This window comes from Oncorhynchus tshawytscha, linkage group LG18, assembly GCF_018296145.1.
Source record: "Oncorhynchus tshawytscha isolate Ot180627B linkage group LG18, Otsh_v2.0, whole genome shotgun sequence".
Classification (NCBI taxonomy): Eukaryota; Metazoa; Chordata; class Actinopteri; order Salmoniformes; family Salmonidae; genus Oncorhynchus; species Oncorhynchus tshawytscha.
In genome coordinates this window covers 23537285-23555842 of record NC_056446.1, presented here as the reverse complement: position 1 = coordinate 23555842, position 18558 = coordinate 23537285, and the positions used below count along the sequence as shown (strand labels likewise).

At 44.2% G+C, this 18558-nt stretch overlaps 1 protein-coding gene across 1 annotated transcript in view; it reads left to right on the top strand.

Moving 5' to 3' along the window:
- The first annotated feature begins 10819 nt into the window (after nucleotides 1-10819).
- The window catches only part of akap12b (A kinase (PRKA) anchor protein 12b), a 57454-nt gene continuing 49715 nt past the window's right edge, over nucleotides 10820-18558 (top strand). The window contains exon 1 of the mRNA XM_042300849.1: nucleotides 10820-11146. Coding sequence (XP_042156783.1) covers nucleotides 11030-11146 — 117 coding nt within the window. The 5' untranslated portion in view covers nucleotides 10820-11029. The remainder of the gene's footprint in view (nucleotides 11147-18558) is intronic.

The window sequence follows — 18558 nt, the reverse complement described above, 5'->3', positions numbered from 1 at the left end:
GCTAGTCAGCAGGGTGAGGCTGAACACACATGCCTATTGTTCATTGCCAAGTAAGTTATTTTGTATTACGATAGACGAGATGTCTTTGGAGAGGAGCCCGGTATTGATGCCTGTTGTCTTGGCTGTATGCACGTAAGTGTGTGCGTACATGATTGTGTGTGTGCGCTTGTGTGAGATGCCCTTCTTAGAGCAACAGCCAGCAGTTGGTTGGTTGGTGTCTCATTAGCCTTGACCTCGACATCTTCGGTAAAGACTTACACTTGAATGACATTCCCCCTCCTCCCCCACCATCACCCATCCTCCCCCACCATCACCCATCCTCCTCAAGCCTCCCCCATATTTTCAATGACATCATAAGTTCCTCCTGTGGGCATGGTGAAGGTCATCCAATGACAGTCCTTTAACAACACAGCCACCCTGTGGCCCAGGACCAAGACCCTCACCATCAGTCCAGTGTAAATACTGTATTCTCTCCAAGGATGTGTTCTCTGGAGAGCAACCACACAGTTTCTGTTAGCCAGATGTGGACTTATTTTCTCACTGAAAGGATTCTGAATGTTCTCTTGTTGAATTGATGTATTTTCTTTCTTTCTTCGACAGTCAAGTTTTGGCTCATCTCTGTGTGGTACGTGTGTACGTGTGTGTGTGTGTGTGTGTGTGTGTGTGTGTGTGTGTGTGTGTGTGTGTCTGTGTGGTACGTGTGTGTGTCTATGTGTGTGTGAAGATCAGCTCATGTATGGTTAATAAGAAAAGCATCAGGTCAGAAAATTGACATACACTACATGACCAAAAGTATGTGGACATCGGCTCATCGAACAAGGCGCCGCCCCTCTTGGGTTGTGCCGTGTCGGAGATCTTTGTGGGCTATACTCGGCCTTGTCTCAGGATGGTAAGTTGGTGGTTGAACATATCCCTCTAGTGGTGTGGGGGCTGTGCTTTGGCAAAGTAGGTGGGGTTATATCCTTCCTGTTTGGCCCTGTCTGGGGGTATCATCGGACGGGGCCACAATGTCTCCTGACCCATCCTGTCTCAGCCTCCAGTATTTATGCTGCAGTAGTTTGTGTCGGGGGAGCTAGGGGTCAGTTTGTTATATCTGGAGTACTTCTCCTGTCCTATCTGGTGTCCTGTGTGAATTTAAGTATGCTCTCTCTAATTCTCTCTCTCGGAGGAGGACCTGAGCCCTAGGACCATACCAGGACTACCTGGCATGATCACTCCTTGCTCTCCCCAGTCCACCTGGCCGTGCTGCTGCTCCAGTTTCAACTGTTCTGCCTGTGATTATTATTATTTGACCATGCTCATAATTTATGAACATTTGAACATCTTGGCCATGTTATAATCTCCACCCGGCACAGCCAGAAGAGGACTGGCCACCCCACATAGCCTGGTTCCTCTCTAGGTTTCTTCCTAGGTTTTGGCCTTTCTAGGGAGTTTTTCCTAGCCACCGTGGTTCTACACCTGTATTGTTTGGGGTTTTAGGCTGGGTTTCTGTACAGCACTTTGAGATATCAGCTGATGTACGAAGGGCTATATAAATACATTTGATTTGATTCCAAAGTCATGGGCATTAATATGGAGTTGGTCCCCCCCCCTTTGCTGCTATAAAAGTCTCCACTCTTCTGGTAAGGCTTTCCACTAGATGTTGAAACATTGCTGCGGGAACTTGATTCCATTCAGCCACAAAAGCATTATTGAGGTCGGGGCACTGATGTTGGGCGATTCGGTCTGGCTTGCATTCCAATTCATCCCAAAGGTTTTTGATAGGGTTGAGGTCAGGGCTCTGTGCAGGCCATTCAAGTTCACACTGATCTCGACAATCTATTTCTGTATGGACCTCATTTTGTACATGGAGGCATTATCATGCTGAAACAGGAAAGGGCCTTCCCCAAACTTACCACAAAGTTGGAAGCACAGAATCGTCTAGAATGTCATTGTATGCTATAGTGTTAAAATGTCCTTTTACTGGAACAAAGGGGCCTTAACCATGAAAACAGCCCCAGACCATTATTCCTCCTCCACCAAACTTTACAGTTGGCACTATGCATTGGGGCATGTAGTGTTCTCCTGGAATCTGCCAAATCCAGATTTGTCCGTCGAACTGGAAAATGGTGAATTCATCACTCCAGAGATCACGTTTCCACTGCTCCAGAGTCCAATGGTGGCAAGCTTTACATCACTCCAGCCAAAGCTTGGAATTGCGCATGGTGATCTTAGGTTTGTGTTCGGCTCCTCAGCCATTGAAACCCACTTCATGAAGCTCCCGATGAACAGTTCTTGACGCTGCTTCCAGAGGCAGTTTGGAACTCGGTAGTGTGTTGCAACCAATGAAAGTGCCACGTTGAAAGTCACAGCTCTTCAGTAAGGCCATTCTACTGCCAAAGTTTGTCTATGGAGATTGCATGGCTGTGTGCTCAATTTTGTACACCTGTCAGCCATGGGTGTGGCTGAAATAGCCAAATCCACTCACTCTTGTGTATATAGTGTACTTATCTCTGTTCAGTCACATGCATTGGACAGAGTCTAGAGAGGGAGAGAAATCATCTTACAAAGTGTTATGGAATCCCAAGGTCGAGGTTAGTGCCCTCTCATTTTGGGGATAAAGTATAGGACAGGTTTGTCATCCTCTACCTTCACTTCTCACACAATTAACACTGCCGGTTACACATCATCTACAGCAGTACACACCAATATGGCACATCAGGGCCTGTATTCATAGTGTCTCAGAGTTGAACTGCCCCTGTTCATATAATCTTATTCATTAGGATCAAAAAGGCTAAACAGATCCTAGATCATAACTCCTTTTCTGATAGACTTTAAGCATAAAGACCCACGGCTGTACTTTCCTCTATGTATCTCTCATATTTCCCTCTGTCTAGCCTCCCTTCCTCAACGATTCCCTTATTCTCTTCCCAAAGAAGAAAATACACAGTTAAAGATGTAAAATAAACTATCATTCAGAAATGTAATGCTCAGAGTACTATCAGTTTCAATATATCTCACTCTCAGTCCATCTGTCTTTCCGTCTCCTCTGTTCCCCCTGTAATAACATAATGATATCTTGCATGGGCTGGGATAACGTCAGGAGAACCTGTAGACTGTCTATCCGTGGCTGTTAGCGGTTAGCTAACACACACACACGGCTGTTCATCGAGAGAAACGCAGGCCCGGTGTTTTACTGCTTCACAGCGTTACCACAGAACACAGCCATTTCTCAAAACCCCTAAGAGAAGATCATTAAGATTACTTTATTGGTCAATTACAAGTTCCAACTGAAATTTGATCTCGGCTTTTAACCCAACCCCTCTGAAAGAGTGTGCAGCAGGGGAGATGGAAGAGCTGAAATACAGAGAGTGAGCTCCAATAGTATTGGGACAGTGACACATTTGTTGTTGTTAGTTGTTTTACTACAGCACCTTGGATTTGAAATTATACAAGGACTATGAGGTTAAAGTGCAGAGTGACAGCTTTAATTTGAGGGTGTTTTCATCCATATCGCGCAAATATCATACCCCCCCCCAAAAAAGACTAACCTCCCCTGTTATTGTAATGGTGAGAGGTAAGCATTTTGGGGGGATTATGATATTTTTAACTTTCTCACTCATCATTATTCACGATTCATTCATGATTATCTGTAATCATGGTAGCATCCACGTTAATGTAGAAGTGTTCAGAAACCTATTATATTATTATTTACAATAAAATTGACTCCAAAATGACACCATACATTATATACATTTCATTTCAATTGGGCACAAAATAATCTGAAACACAACCAAAACAAAAAGCAAATGGATCCAACAAATTTGTAGTCACAAACTTGATGTTGTCATTGCTTGCTATGAATATGGGACCAAATACTTTTTGTCACTTTCATACACTTACTTTTGGTCTCCTAAAAGGGGGGGACTATGAACAAAAAGGGCTGTACTTTCTATACGGTCCATCCGATATGGATGAAAATACCCTCAAATTAAAGCTGACAGTCTGCACTTTAACCTCATAGTCATTGTATCATTTCAAATCCAAAGTGCTGGAGTACAGAGCCAAAACAATAACAAAAATGTGCCACTGTCCCAATACTTTTGGAGCTCACTGTATGACTGAGGATGATGATGATACATGTATTTGGGATTATGTGAGAGTCATTCTGAGACCAAGGTCTCTTTTACTGAAGAGCCTTGAATTACAGAAAATAACAAAACTATACACATAAAACACGAAATGCAAGCAGAAACTGAGCAAGTTCATAAATAACAAACACATTCATCATCAATAAGGTCCTCAGTCAGAAGTCTGAATTGTCCTAGGCACCAAAACATCCAATTTAAGAGTTTTTCAGATTGTTCCACAACTACAGTACAAGTTGAGTTAGATGAAAGGACAACTAAACTAATAAGAGGAGGTGGGTGAGTGGGGAATTTTGGTTTTCAACTATGAGTTCATGCCTGTTTGATTGTTGGAGTTTGTTTTCTTCTCTGACTGTGCTCCGTGTGTCTAATAGACCGACCCCATGCTTTTACCAAGGCCCAACTGGCAGAATAGAATAAGTCTGACTACAGTCTTGGGAGTATTAAAACAGATGGTACCAGATCTCACTGTTTTGCTGTATAGTAAAGCTCACATCCAAAAACAAAATGATTAAAACTTACTAAGATCAGGGACGTTTTTCAAAGTAGGAAAAGTACAGCAATATGTATTATTTGTTGTACATGACTAAGTGTGTATGCATGCTCTTAAATGCGTTTCTACATATGTAGCTTCATTTTTTTCACATTATCTTGGCTGCCTCCACTACATCATCCTCTAGCCAGCTCAGTTCCTATACCCCTTATCACCAGGATGCCTTCGACACACAGTACCTCCAGGTCCAGCAGACAGTCTGCTCTGGAACTCCACATCCAGTACATCACAGCCTGGTGTAATGCAACTGCTACTACTCCTTCCACGGAGGAGTTCCTGTTTATCAAACACCCAGTACATTTCAGCACAACTGTCCTCACTGACCTGAACCAACTGTACTGTACAAGGCTTGGGTTTTGTTTTTGTGTTTGCATTCTCAGGGGAGGCTGCCACATGCAAATTTGCAAAGCAAAGCAGCTGGTAGGTGACCTCGTGAGCTAGAAGAGAGGGAGAAAGGCAGGGAAGAGAGGCACAGTAGAGAGAGGCAGGGAAGAGAGGCTGAGGCAGAGGAGAGGCAGACAAAGAGTTTAAGGAAGACCGACAGGGAAGAGAGAGGCTAGGAGAGGCAGACTAAAAGAGGCTGAGGAGAGGCAGGTAGACAGAGAAAGCGGGAGCGGAGAGATGGAGAGAGACGGGAAGAGAGATAGACAGAGGAGAAAGAGAAAAAGGAAGAGGGGGAGAGAGAGAGACAGGTGAGAAAGGGAGAGAAAGGCATAGGGTGAGAAAGAGGCATGTGACAGAGAGACAGAGGCTGGAAGACAGGTGAGCGAGACTTTAAGGGGTTACAGTAGGTCATGAAAACTGTACAGAGCATAATATTTCATCTCATACATGATAAAAAACAAAAAACTCAGTTTTAAGTGAGAAGTAGGCATTGGTCTGAAGCCAAAAATGAAAAGAAAGAATTATAAGAATTATACAATTTACATAAGTATTCAGACCCTTTACTCAGTACTTTGTTGAAGCACCTTTGGCAGCGATTACAGCCTTGAGTCTTCTTGGGTATGACGCTACAAGCTTGGCACACCTGTATTTGGGGAGTGTCTCCCATTCTTCTCTGTAGATCCTCTCAAGCTCTGTCAGGTTGGATCGGGAGCATTGCTGCACAGCTATTTTCAGGTTTCTTCAGAGATGTTAGATCGGGTTCAAGTCCGGGCTCTGGCTGGGCCACTCAAGAACATCTCCTGCATTGTCTTGGCTGTATGCTTAGGGTCGTTGTCCTGTTAGAAGGTGAATCTTCACCCCAGTCTGAACCTGCTCCAGAGCACTCAGGACTTTCATCAAGGATCTTTCTGTACTTTGCTCCCTCATCTTTGCCTTGATTCTGACTAATCTCCCAGTCCCTGCCGCTGAAAAACATCCCCACAGCATGATGCTGCCACCACCATGCTTCACCGAAGGGATGGTGGCAGGTTTTTTTCTGACGTGACGCTTGGCATTCAGTAAGAAGAGTTCAATCTTGGTTTCATCAGACCAGAAAATGTTGTTTCTCATGGTCTGAGAGTCTTTAGGTGCCTTTTGGCAAACTCCAAGTGGGCTGTCATATGCCTTTTACTGAGGAGTGGCTTCGGTCTGACCACTCTACCATAAAGGCCTGATTGGTGGAGTGCTGCAGAGATGGTTGTCCTTCTGGAAGGTTCTCCCATCTCCGCAGAGGAACTCTAGAGCTCTGTCTGAGTGACCATCGGGTTCTTGGTCACCTCTCTGACAAAGGCCCTTCTCCTCCGATTGCTCAGTTTGGCCGGGCGGCCTGCTCTAGGAAGAGTCTTGGTGGTTCCAAACTTCTTCCATTTAGGAATTATGGAGGCCACTGTGTTCTCGGGGACCTTCAATGCTGCAGAAATGTTTTGGTCACTTAGAAAAAAATATCAACTACTGGGACCAGTAACTTCCGGCGCCGACAGAGATGGCCGCCTCGCTTCGCGTTCCTAGGAAACTATGCAGTGTTTTGTTTTTTTACGTGTTATTTCTTACATTAGTACCCCAGGTCATCTTAGGTTTCATTACATACAGTCGAGAAGAACTACTGAATATAAGATCAGCGTCAACTCACCATCAGTACGACCAAGAATATGTTTTTCGCAACGCGATCCTCTGTTCTGCCTTTCAACCGGGACAACGGAATGGATCCTATGCGGCGACCCAAAAAACGACTCCGAAAAAGAGGGAAACGAGGCGGTCTTCTGGTCAGACTCCGGAGACGGGCACATCGTGCACCACTCCCTAGCATTCTTCTCGCCAATGTCCAGTCTCTTGACAACAAGGTTGATGAAATCCGAGCAAGGGTAGCATTCCAGAGGGACATCAGAGACTGTAACGTTCTTTGCTTCACGGAATCATGGCTCACTGGAGAGACGCTATCCGAGGCGGTGCAGCCAGCGGGTTTCTCCACGCATCGCACCGACAGAAACAAACATCTTTCTGGTAAGAAGAGGGGCGGGGGTGTATGCCTTATGGCTAACGAGACATGGTGTGATGAAAGAAACATACAGGAACTCAAATCCTTCTGTTCACCTGATTTAGAATTCCTCACAATCAAATGTAGACCGCATTATCTACCAAGAGAATTCTCTTCGATTATAATCACAGCCGTATATATCCCCCCCAAGCAGACACATCGATGGCTCTGAACAAACTTTATTTGACTCTTTACAAACTGGAATCCATTTATCTGGAGGCTGCATTCATTGTAGCTGGGGATTTTAACAAGGCTAATCTGAAAACAAGACTCCCTAAATTTTATCAGCATATCGATTGTGCAACCAGGGGTGGAAAAACCTTGGATCATTGTTACTCTAACTTCCGCGACGCATATAAGGCCCTGCCCCGCCCTCCTTTCGGAAAAGCTGACCACGACTCCATTTTGTTGATCCCTGCCTACAGAGAGAAACTAAAACAAGAGGCTCCCACGCTGAGGTCTGTCCAACGCTGGTCCGACCAAGCTGACTCCACACTCCAAGACTGCTTCCATCACGTGGGCTGGGATATGTTTCGTATTGCGTCAGATAACAATATTGACGAATACGCTGATTCGGTGTGCGAGTTCATTAGAACGTGCGTTGAAGATGTCGTTCCCATAGCAACGATTAAAACATTCCCTAACCAGAAACCGTGGATTGATGGCAGCATTCGTGTGAAACTGAAAGCGCGAACCACTGCTTTTAATCAGGGCAAGGTGACTGGTAACATGACCGAATACAAACAGTGCAGCTATTCCCTCCGCAAGGCTATCAAACAAGCTAAGCGTCAGTACAGAGACAAAGTAGAATCTCAATTCAACGGCTCAGACACAAGAGGCATGTGGCAGGGTCTACAGTCAATCACAGACTACAAGAAGAAATCCAGCCCAGTCACGGACCAGGATGTCTTGCTCCCAGGCAGACTAAATAACTTTTTGCCCGCTTTGAGGACAATACAGTGCCACTGACACGGCCTGCAACGAAAACATGCGGACTCTCCTTCACTGCAGCCGAGGTGAATAAGACATTTAAATGTGTTAACCCTCGCAAGGCTGCAGGCCCAGACGGCATCCCCAGCCGCGCCCTCAGAGCATGCGCAGACCAGCTGGCCGGTGTGTTTACGGACATATTCAATCAATCCCTATACCAGTCTGCTGTTCCCACATGCTTCAAGAGGGCCACCATTGTTCCTGTTCCCAAGAAAGCTAAGGTAACTGAGCAAAACGACTACCGCCCCGTAGCACTCACTTCCGTCATCATGAAGTGCTTTGAGAGACTAGTCAAGGACCATATCACCTCCACCCTACCTGACACCCTAGACCCACTCCAATTTGCTTACCGCCCGAATAGGTCCACAGACGATGCAATCTCAACCACACTGCACACTGCCCTAACCCATCTGGACAAGAGGAATACCTATGTGAGAATGCTGTTCATCGACTACAGCTCGGCATTCAACACCATAGTACCCTCCAAGCTCGTCATCAAGCTTGAGACCCTGGGTCTCGACCCCGCCCTGTGCAACTGGGTACTGGACTTCCTGACGGGCCGCCCCCAGATGGTGAGGGTAGGCAACAACATCTCCACCCCGCTGATCCTCAACACTGGGGCCCCACAAGGGTGCGTTCTGAGCCCTCTCCTGTACTCCCTGTTCACCCACGACTGCGTGGCCACGCACGCCTCCAACTCAATCATCAAGTTTGTGGACGACACAACAGTGGTAGGCTTGATTACCAACAACGACGAGACGGCCTACAGGGAGGAGGTGAGGGCCCTCGGAGTGTGGTGTCAGGAAAATAACCTCACACTCAACGTCAACAAAACTAAGGAGATGATTGTGGACTTCAGGAAACAGCAGAGGGAACACCCCCTATCCACATCGATGGAACAGTAGTGGAGAGGGTAGCAAGTTTTAAGTTCCTCGGCATACACATCACAGACAAACTGAATTGGTCCACTCACACAGACAGCATCGTGAAGAAGGCGCAGCAGCGCCTCTTCAACCTCAGGAGGCTGAAGAAATTTGATGCTTGTCAAATTCCGCCCACAACCGTAAGGCTCTCCAGAGGGTAGTGAGGTCTGCACAACGCATCACCGGGGGCAAACTACCTGCCCTCCAGGACACCTACACCACCCGATGTTACAGGAAGGCCATAAAGATCATCAAGGACATCAACCACCCGAGCCACTGCCTGTTCACCCCGCTATCATCCAGAAGGCGAGGTCAGTACAGGTGCATCAAAGCTGGGACCGAGAGACTGAAAAACAGCTTCTATCTCAAGGCCATCAGACTGTTAAACAGCCACCACTAACATTGAGTGGCTGCTGCCAACACACTGACACTGACACTGACTCAACTCCAGCCACTTTAATAATGGGAATTGATGGGAAATTATGTAAATATATCACTAGCCACTTTAAACAATGCTACCTTATATAATGTTACTTACCCTACATTAGTCATCTCATATGCATACGTATATACTGTACTCTATATCATCGACTGCATCCTTATGTAATACATGTATCACTAGCCACTTTAACTATGCCACTTTGTTTACATACTCATCTCATATGTATATACTGTACTCGATACCATCTACTGTATCTTGCCTATGCTGCTCTGTACCATCACTCATTCATATATCCTTATGTACATATTCTTTATCCCCTTACACTGTGTATAAGACAGTAGTAATGACTAATGATCCATGCTTTCTGGGAATGCTATAAAGTCCGGAAGTTGTGGGCATAGCTAGAATGTTGGCTGTCAGAAGTATTACAATGTAAAAGTACTTTTAATCAGTCTGTCTGCATATTTCAAGACATGGCATATGGGGATGTAGTTACATACCCAATGGACTGGACAATTCTCTTATCACTCATCTTGAAAAAAAGGTATACTAAAAACTTAGAAATCAATCAATTCACCATCATTAACACAGTGGAAATATCAAATTATTTATTTTTACAATATTTTGAAATAGCATGGGCTGCCAAGAAAATCAAATTGATGCAATTTAAGGTCAAGTGTCAAACAATGCAGGCACTAGGGATGGGGGTGTGAGCATAGCTGTCTGGGCAGATTAGATGTAGTTATTGTTTGTGTTGTGTCTGTAAATTGTTGTTTGTATGTATACGTTTGAATATGGAGTGTGGGGGAAAAAACAAGATATTTTTTGGGGAAAAAATATGACACAAAAAAATAAGTGTGTGTGTGTGAGAGAGAAAGAGTTTATGTTTATTAACAGTAACTGTGTGTAACTGTGTGTGTTGTGACTGTGCCAAATTAAGCCTGTTAATTATATATTTCCACATACAGATATGTTGTGAGAGAGCAAGAGAGAAACTTCTCACAGCCTGGACTCTGGTCCTCCATTTCCCTGACGTCTGTCAGCATCAGACAGTGTTCCATACTAAGATGTATTTATCCCTGTGTAGACCTACACGTTGACGTCTAACATTATTGAATAACTCCTCTGACCTAGCCTATGTTATGTTTATTTATTCATTTCAAAGTTGGACTAATTTAATTTTGGAGGATGATGTCGGTGTATGGGCTATGCTGCATAATGCGACTGCTCTCCCCTCTCTCGTCAGGTTTCTGTCTCGTTCCCAATCCCATCTGATGCTGCAAGGCGTGCCGTGGCGCACTGGCCTGGTCCATGTGATAGCGAGGGGAGGAGGGGGCCCTAAAACAGTTCGCTGACACTCTTGTTTCATCACTTAATAGCTCGACTACCCCGGAGCGGTCCTAGGACGCATTTTTGGCTCGTGGATACATACTTGGTGTCGCTTACTACCTTTTGAAGTTTTGTAGCGTTTGCGGTGGTTTCGGGGCGAGCACGAGCCAAATCAACCAAAGAGGAGAAAGAAGTGCGGTTTTCGCCATGGGAGCACAGACCTCAGCGCAACGTGACGAAAAGAGCCAAGAGGACGCGTCAGCCGAGGAGCTAAGCGCGGAGGTGAACGCGATTTCGGAGGGGGATAGCGTTGTCGACGCCAAGGTAAAAGTATACATACCCTAGTACAGGCCACTTTACAGCTGACAATGTCATTACCCGCAAGCTTGCCACAGAGAACACCGGGCGCATACCCTCCCGGGCAGTTCCAACGAGTTTGTTTTGATATATTAACAAAGTGTAAATCTTGGGCATCAATGTCGCATATATATATATTTTTTATCATAAACGATCGCTGGTGGGATGCGCGGCAGTTTCGCTGAGTAATGCAATTTGCCTGTGCCCGCAGCAGTGAGCCTGTCTGTCTGTGGCTGGTAGCAACACCCCCGAAAATTGTCTGCGGTGGTCACGATTTACTGCTCAATACCTGGTCTCACGACATCAACAGTCCCTGAGAGCCTTTCAATATTGCAGCATGGATTTCCTGCCTGTGATGTAGAATGATAACAATAATCATAAAATAGATATTTAGTAAACATTTGTAATCATGATAATAACAAACATGCAATCATAATACAGGCTTCAAAATGTTGTTAAATTATGTAATGCATAATATTATTGCACCCCCTCAAGTTGATTGACAGCTGTTTGTCTTGTCTTGGTCTTCAGGTTTATACATCTAGACAGTTTCCCACACTTTTTGAAAAATATTCTAAGATACCCAAGACAAAATGATGAAAAACATAAAAAAGATTTTGGCCACCTTTTGTCTATTTGTGTCACATTGTCACATGATAATGCCATGTTGTTGATTACAATGTGCTTGACCTAGCTGCTCATACAGAGCTAATTAATTGAGCAATGTGCTGGTCCCATGTTAGTATGTAGGGTGCATAATTGCCACATCTATGTTACAACGGATCATGTTGACAACAACAAGGTCAATATGACGCTGATTCTGCTGTGGTGGACAGTGCAGCGCTCCAGACTTAGCAGTGGGAAGGCATGTGTCTCTATTTGCACTGTATGAAAAGAAAATAACAAGAGCACCGCAAATGTTCAAGTGGGCGCCTGGCTGGTTTTGACTTGAGATCCTTGAAACCATTGTACAGTCACACACAGATGCACAAACGCACACACACACACTTTCATTTAATAAGGCATAACAATTTGTGTTTTACTATGGCTGGTGTTCTAGAAGCCAGGCCGGGCACTGTGTGTGTCCAACGATCTGCTGCTGGGAGCTGCTGATAGGCATGAGGGATGTTTTTTCTACTGTAAGATGAGATGAGTTATGGATGTATTGCTGCTGTGTTAATACTCTTGTTGGCTATGTGTGAATAATATAACTTTGGAATGACTTCTGCTAATGGCTTGGCACATTTGGCCACCTGCTGTTTTTGAGGCACCATTAAAATATATTGACCTTTCTATGGGTAGAAGGTCAAAGATCAGTTTTTAGTTTATCTTTATTCTGTTGTATTTGATAGGTCAACAGCTATATCAAAGAAGATGGAAATATTTCCCTTCACTGCTGAACAGCAAATCCATAGTAAATGTCACACTTTCAAACATACATTTTCACCCAAATGTGTTGGAGAATTGGATACAGGAGCCAGCTTTAGTTTCAAGTTTTAATGTCACGAGCACAAGTACAGTGAAATGCCTTTCTTATGCAGTGATGATGAAGGTAATGAGTTTCATGGTTTCCCCATCTAAAATGTTTCCCATCTAATTTCAACGTCTGATTGGTTTAATGCCCAGCTAACGAACTGGAGAGCACTCTAAACTTGATTAGATCAGGAAGAGATCAACTTCTCACTGAAGTAGCTATGACTTGAATAAACACTTATTCATTTTCAGACTGAAGTGAAGTTCATCAATGGCTTGAATGTGTCATTCAGACCTTCAGACTGACAGTTATACAGCCCTTTAGTGACTAAAGGCTCATTGACTGCATGTTTTGTGGCAGACTATATCACCTGGCCTAGGGCCTTCTATCTCAGGGCCATCATGGTCGGGATCCAGACAGCTTTTGAAGTTTGCTGTTGTCTTTAAGCCTGTCTTGTGATGTGGGGTTTGGCTTACCTCATTTGTCATATAATCCAGGTTTACCTGTATCCCAGAGATTCCATCTGACAGAGTAGTGCCTCATGGTCTGTTATTACATACAGTTGAAGTCGGAAGTTTACATACACTTAGGTTGGAATCATTAAAACTAATTTTTCAACCACTCCACAAATGTCTTGTTAACAAACTATAGTTTTGGCAAGTCGGTTAGGACATCTACTTTGTGCGTGACACAAGTCATTTTTCCAACAATTGTTTACAGACAGATTATTTCACTTATAATTCACTGTATCACAATTCCAGTGGGTCAGAAGTTAACATACACTAAATTTACTGTGCCTTTAAACAGCTTGGGAAATTCCAGAAAATGATGTCATGGCTTTAGAAGCTTCTGATAGGCTAAATGACATAATTTGAGTCAATTGGAGGTGTACCTGTGGATGTATTTCAAGGCCTACCTTCAAACTCAGTGCGTCTTTGCTTGACATCATGGGAAAATCAAAAGAAATCAGCCAAGACCTCAGAAAAATAATTGTAGACCTCCACAGGTCTGGTTCATCCTTGGTAGCAATTTCCAAATGCCTGAAGGTACCACGTTCATCTGTACAAACAATAGTACGCAAGTATAAACACCATTGGATCATGCAGCCGTCATACTGCTCAGGAAGGAGACGCGTTCTGTCTCTTAGAGATGAACGTACTTTTGTGCGAAAAGTGCAAATCAATCCCAGAACAACAGCAAAGGTCCTTGTGAAGATGCTGGAGGAAACAGGTACAAAAGTATCTATATCCACAGTAAAGCGAGTCCTATATCGACATAACCTGAAAGGCCGCTCAGCAAGGAAGAAGCCACTGCTCCAAAACCGCCATAAAAAAGTCAGACTATGGTTTGCAACTGCACATGGGGACAAAGAGTTTTTTGGGAGAAATGCCCTCTGGTCTGATGAAACAAAAATACAACTGTTTGGCCATAATGACTATCGTTATGTTTGGAGCAAAAAGGGGGAGGCTTGCAAGCCGAAGAACACCATCCCAACCGTGAAGCACGGGGGTGGCAGCATCATGTTGTGGGGGTGCTTTGCTGCAGGAGGGACTGGTGCACTTCACAAAATAGATGGCATCTTGAGGTAGGAAAATGATGTGGAAATATTGAAGCAACATCTCAAGACATCAGTTTGTTCTCAAATGGGTCTTCCAAATGGACAATGACCCCAAGCATACTTCCAAAGTTGTGGCAAAATGGCTAAAAGACAACATAGTCAAGGTATTGGAGTGGCCATCACAAAGCCCTGACCTCAATCCTAGAGAAAATGTGTGGGCAGAACTGAAAAAGCCAAATACTAATTGAGTGTATGTAAACTTCTGACCCACTGGGAATTTGATGAAATTAAAAGTTGAAATAAATCTTTCTACTATTATTCTGACATTTCACATTCTTAAAATAAAGTGGTCATCCTAACTGACCTAAGACAGGGCATTTTTACTTGGATTAAATGTCAGGAATTGTGAAAAACTGAGTTTAAATGTATTTGGCTAAGGGGTATGTAAACTTCCGACTGTAGTTACAACATCTTTACCACATGTAGGATTATCACCCAGTGGCAATGGCTCTGTCACAGGTAGTGACATACATTATGGATGTTTTTGGGAGATGAGGTGGTATGTAGATGATTTTGGTATGATGAGATGAGGTGGTATGTACAGTGGGGAGAACAAGTATTTGATACACTGCCGATTTAGCAGGTTTTCCAACTTACAAAGCATGTAGAGGTCTGTAATTTTTATGATAGGTACACTTCGACTGTGAGAGACGGAATCTAAAACAAAAATCCAAAAAATCACATTGTATGATTTTTAAGTAATTCATTTGCATTTTATTGCATGACATAAGTATTTGATGAGAGATGAGGTGGTATGTAGATGGTTTTTGGGAGATGAGGTGGTATGTAGATGGTTCTGAGAGATGAGGTGGTATGTAGATGGTTTAGAGAGATGAGGTGGTATGTAGATGGTTTAGGTGAGTATGTAGATGGTTTAGAGAGATGAGGTGGTATGTAGATGGTTTAGAGATGATGAGATGGTTTAGTGAGATGAGGTGGTATGTAGATGGTTTTGGGAGATGAGGTGGTATGAGATGGTTTAGAGACATGAGGTGGTATGTAGATGGTTTAGAGAGATGAGGTGGTATGTAGATGGTTTAGAGAGATGAGGTGGTATGTAGATGGTTTAGAGAGATGAGATGTAGATGGTTCTGGGAGATGAAGTGGTATGATGGTTTTGAGGGGTATGTAGATGGTTTAGAGACATGGGTATGTAGATGGTTTAGAGAGATGAGATGTAGATGGTTTGTAGATGGTTTTGGTTTTGGGGAGATGAGGTTTAGGGATATGTAGATGGTTTAGAGAGATGAGGTGGTATGTAGATGATTTAGAGAGATGAGATGGTATGTAGATGGTTTAGAGAGATGAAGTGGTATGTAGATGATTTAGAGAGATGAGGTGGTATGTAGATGGTTTTGGGAGATGAGTGGGTATGTATGGTTTAGAGAGATGAGGTGGTATGTAGATGGTTTTGGGAGATGAGTGGGTATGTAGATGGTTTAGAGACATGAGGTGGTATGTAAGATGGTTTAGAGAGATGAGGTGGTATGTAGATGGTTTAGAGAGATGAGGTGGTATGTAGATGGTTTAGAGAGATGAGGTGGTATGTAGATGGTTTTGGGAGATGAGGTGGTATGTAGATGGTTTAGAGAGATGAGGTGGTATGTAGATGGTTTAGAGAGATGAGGTGGTATGTAGATGGTTTAGGGAGATGAGGTGGTATGTAGATGGTTTAGAGAGATGAGGTGGTATGTAGATGGTTTAGAGACATGAGGTGGTATGTAGATGGTTTAGAGAGATGAGGTGGTATGTAGATGGTTTAAGAGAGATGAGGTGGTATGTAGATGGTTTAGTGAGATGATGTTGTTTAGAGGAGTAGATTGGCAGTAGGAAAGTGTTCCAGGGAATGCCTCTCTTCTCCCTCCACCACCTTCTCTCCTCCTATCTTCCGCCTCGCTTCCCCCTTTCCCCACCATTGGTGCTCAGAAGTAGGTCAGGGGTGGTCCAGTGCTGAGTATGTGCTCCCCCAAACACTTCCCTACCTCCAAAAACATGGCGTGTGTCAGTGTGTCGAGAGATAGCGTGTATCATGTGGGTGGAGTGTTTGAATGTGTGCGTGTTTGTGTTGTGTGTGAGAGAGTGTGAGTATGCGTGCATGCTTGCTTGTCTGTTTGTGTGTGTGTGTGTGTGTGTGTGTCTGTGTGTCTATGGGTGTATTTATGAGTGGAGGAACACACACCAATGGGACACTTGATCCCTCAGACACCCAAACTTTGACATTTAGTTTTTGTCCTCTTCTATGAAGTTGGCGACGTACTGGATGGCCATCGTTTTGCAAGCTCCGACCCAACTTTGCTATTTTGTAATTATTTTGTTGTTTATTTTTGATTTATTTTCACAAAATGTTTCCGCTATTATTTCTTACAACCGACAAGAACTTGTGAACATCAGATTGGCAGTTACTTACCCTAATCATCAGTTACTTACCCTAATCATCAGTTACTTACCCTAATCATCAGTTACTTACCCTACTCATCAGTTACTTACCCTAATCATCAGTTACTTACCCTAATCATCAGTTACTTACCCTACTCATCAGTTACTTACCCTAATCATCAGTTACTTACCCTACTCATCAGTTACTTACCCTACTCATCAGTTACTTACCCTACTCATCAGTTACTTACCATAATCATCAGTTACTTACCCTAATTCCTGCATCAACTTCGACTCATCTGCTCATCTGCTCTGGGCTCTCTCTGTAATTCTCTCTGTAACCCAATTTTCGGGCTACCCAAGAGGAAACACCGGCATTGCAGAGGCAAGCAGGGAGATCCTGGTGAGATTAGGGCGAAGGAAAAACTGGCCACCTCTTCCGTCCATTCTACAGGCCAATCTTGATAATAAGATGGATGACCGCCGATTGCGGATTTGCTACCAACCTGACTCTTGAAACTACGATATTCTTTGCTTTTCTGAAACATGGCTCTCGGACAAAATACCCCCCATGGCTATCCAACTCGATGGATTCTCCATTCACCGGGCGGACAGGACAGTGGAGTCGGGGAAATCGAGGGGGGAGGAGTTTGCCTCTACATCAACACCAACTGGTGTGCCACCAGCATGGTGGAAGTGTCGACCCACTGTTCACCCGTCTTGGAATACCCGACCTATCTACCTTCCGAGGGAGTTTTCAGCTGTTATCGTGACTGTTGTATACATTCCACCTCAGGACAAGAAAAGTAACACACTGGCACTTAAATAACTGTATAAGTCTATAAACAAGCAAGAAAACCTATACCCAGAGGCTTATTTTCGGGTGGCTGGCGAGACTTTAATTCTGTGTCACTGAGACACGTGATGCCCAATTTCCGTCTCCAATGCCACTAGGAGTAATAAAGTCCTAGACCACTGTTATTCTACCCACAAGCAAGCGTTCAAGGCCCTCACTCGTTCGTCATTCTGCAAATCAGATCATGATTTGATTTAGATTTGATTTGATTCCGTACTCCTGCTTCCTGTTTGCAAGCAGAAACTCAAACAGGAAGTACACGTGACTCGCTCCATTGAGAAAGGGTCACCAGAATCAGAGATTATGCTACATGTCTCCTTTGCTAAAACTGATTGGAATATGTTTCTTGACTCCACCAATAACATTGACGAGCTAACCACCTCTGTCACCGGCAAAAGGTTTGCTATTCCCCAATCAAAAGCCCTGGATTAACACCAAGGTTGGCGCTAAACTCAAGGACAGGACTACCACACACAGAGCTATCGTAGACAAAATTGGGGCTACGGTCGAGAACAGGAATAAGTGTAAGAAGGCCCGCTATGTCCTACACAGAGTCATCAAACCAGCCAAGGACAATCTAGGAATAAGGTGGAATCATATTACACAGGCTACCACACCCTCTGCATGTGGAAAGGTCTACAATCCATTACGGATTACAAAGGAAGACCCAACCGTGATCTGCCCAACGATGCCTCTCTACCAGACCAACTCAATGCATTTTATGAACGCTTTGACAACAACAACATCTCGCTGGGGGTGAGGGACGTCACCAACCCAGAGGGTGGGTGATCTCGCTCTCCAAGGCCGACGTCAGAACGGTCTTTAATCAGGTCAACACCCGCGCTGTAGCACTCACTTCTGTAATTATGAAGTGCTTTGAAAGGCTGGTTATGCCACACATCAACTCCATCATCCCAGACACCCTAGACACACTCCAATTTGCATACCACCCCAACAGGTCCATAGATGATGCAATCTCAATTGCTCTCCACACTGCCCTCACCCACCTAGATAAGAGGCACACCTATGTGAGAGTGCTGTTTATTGACTACTGC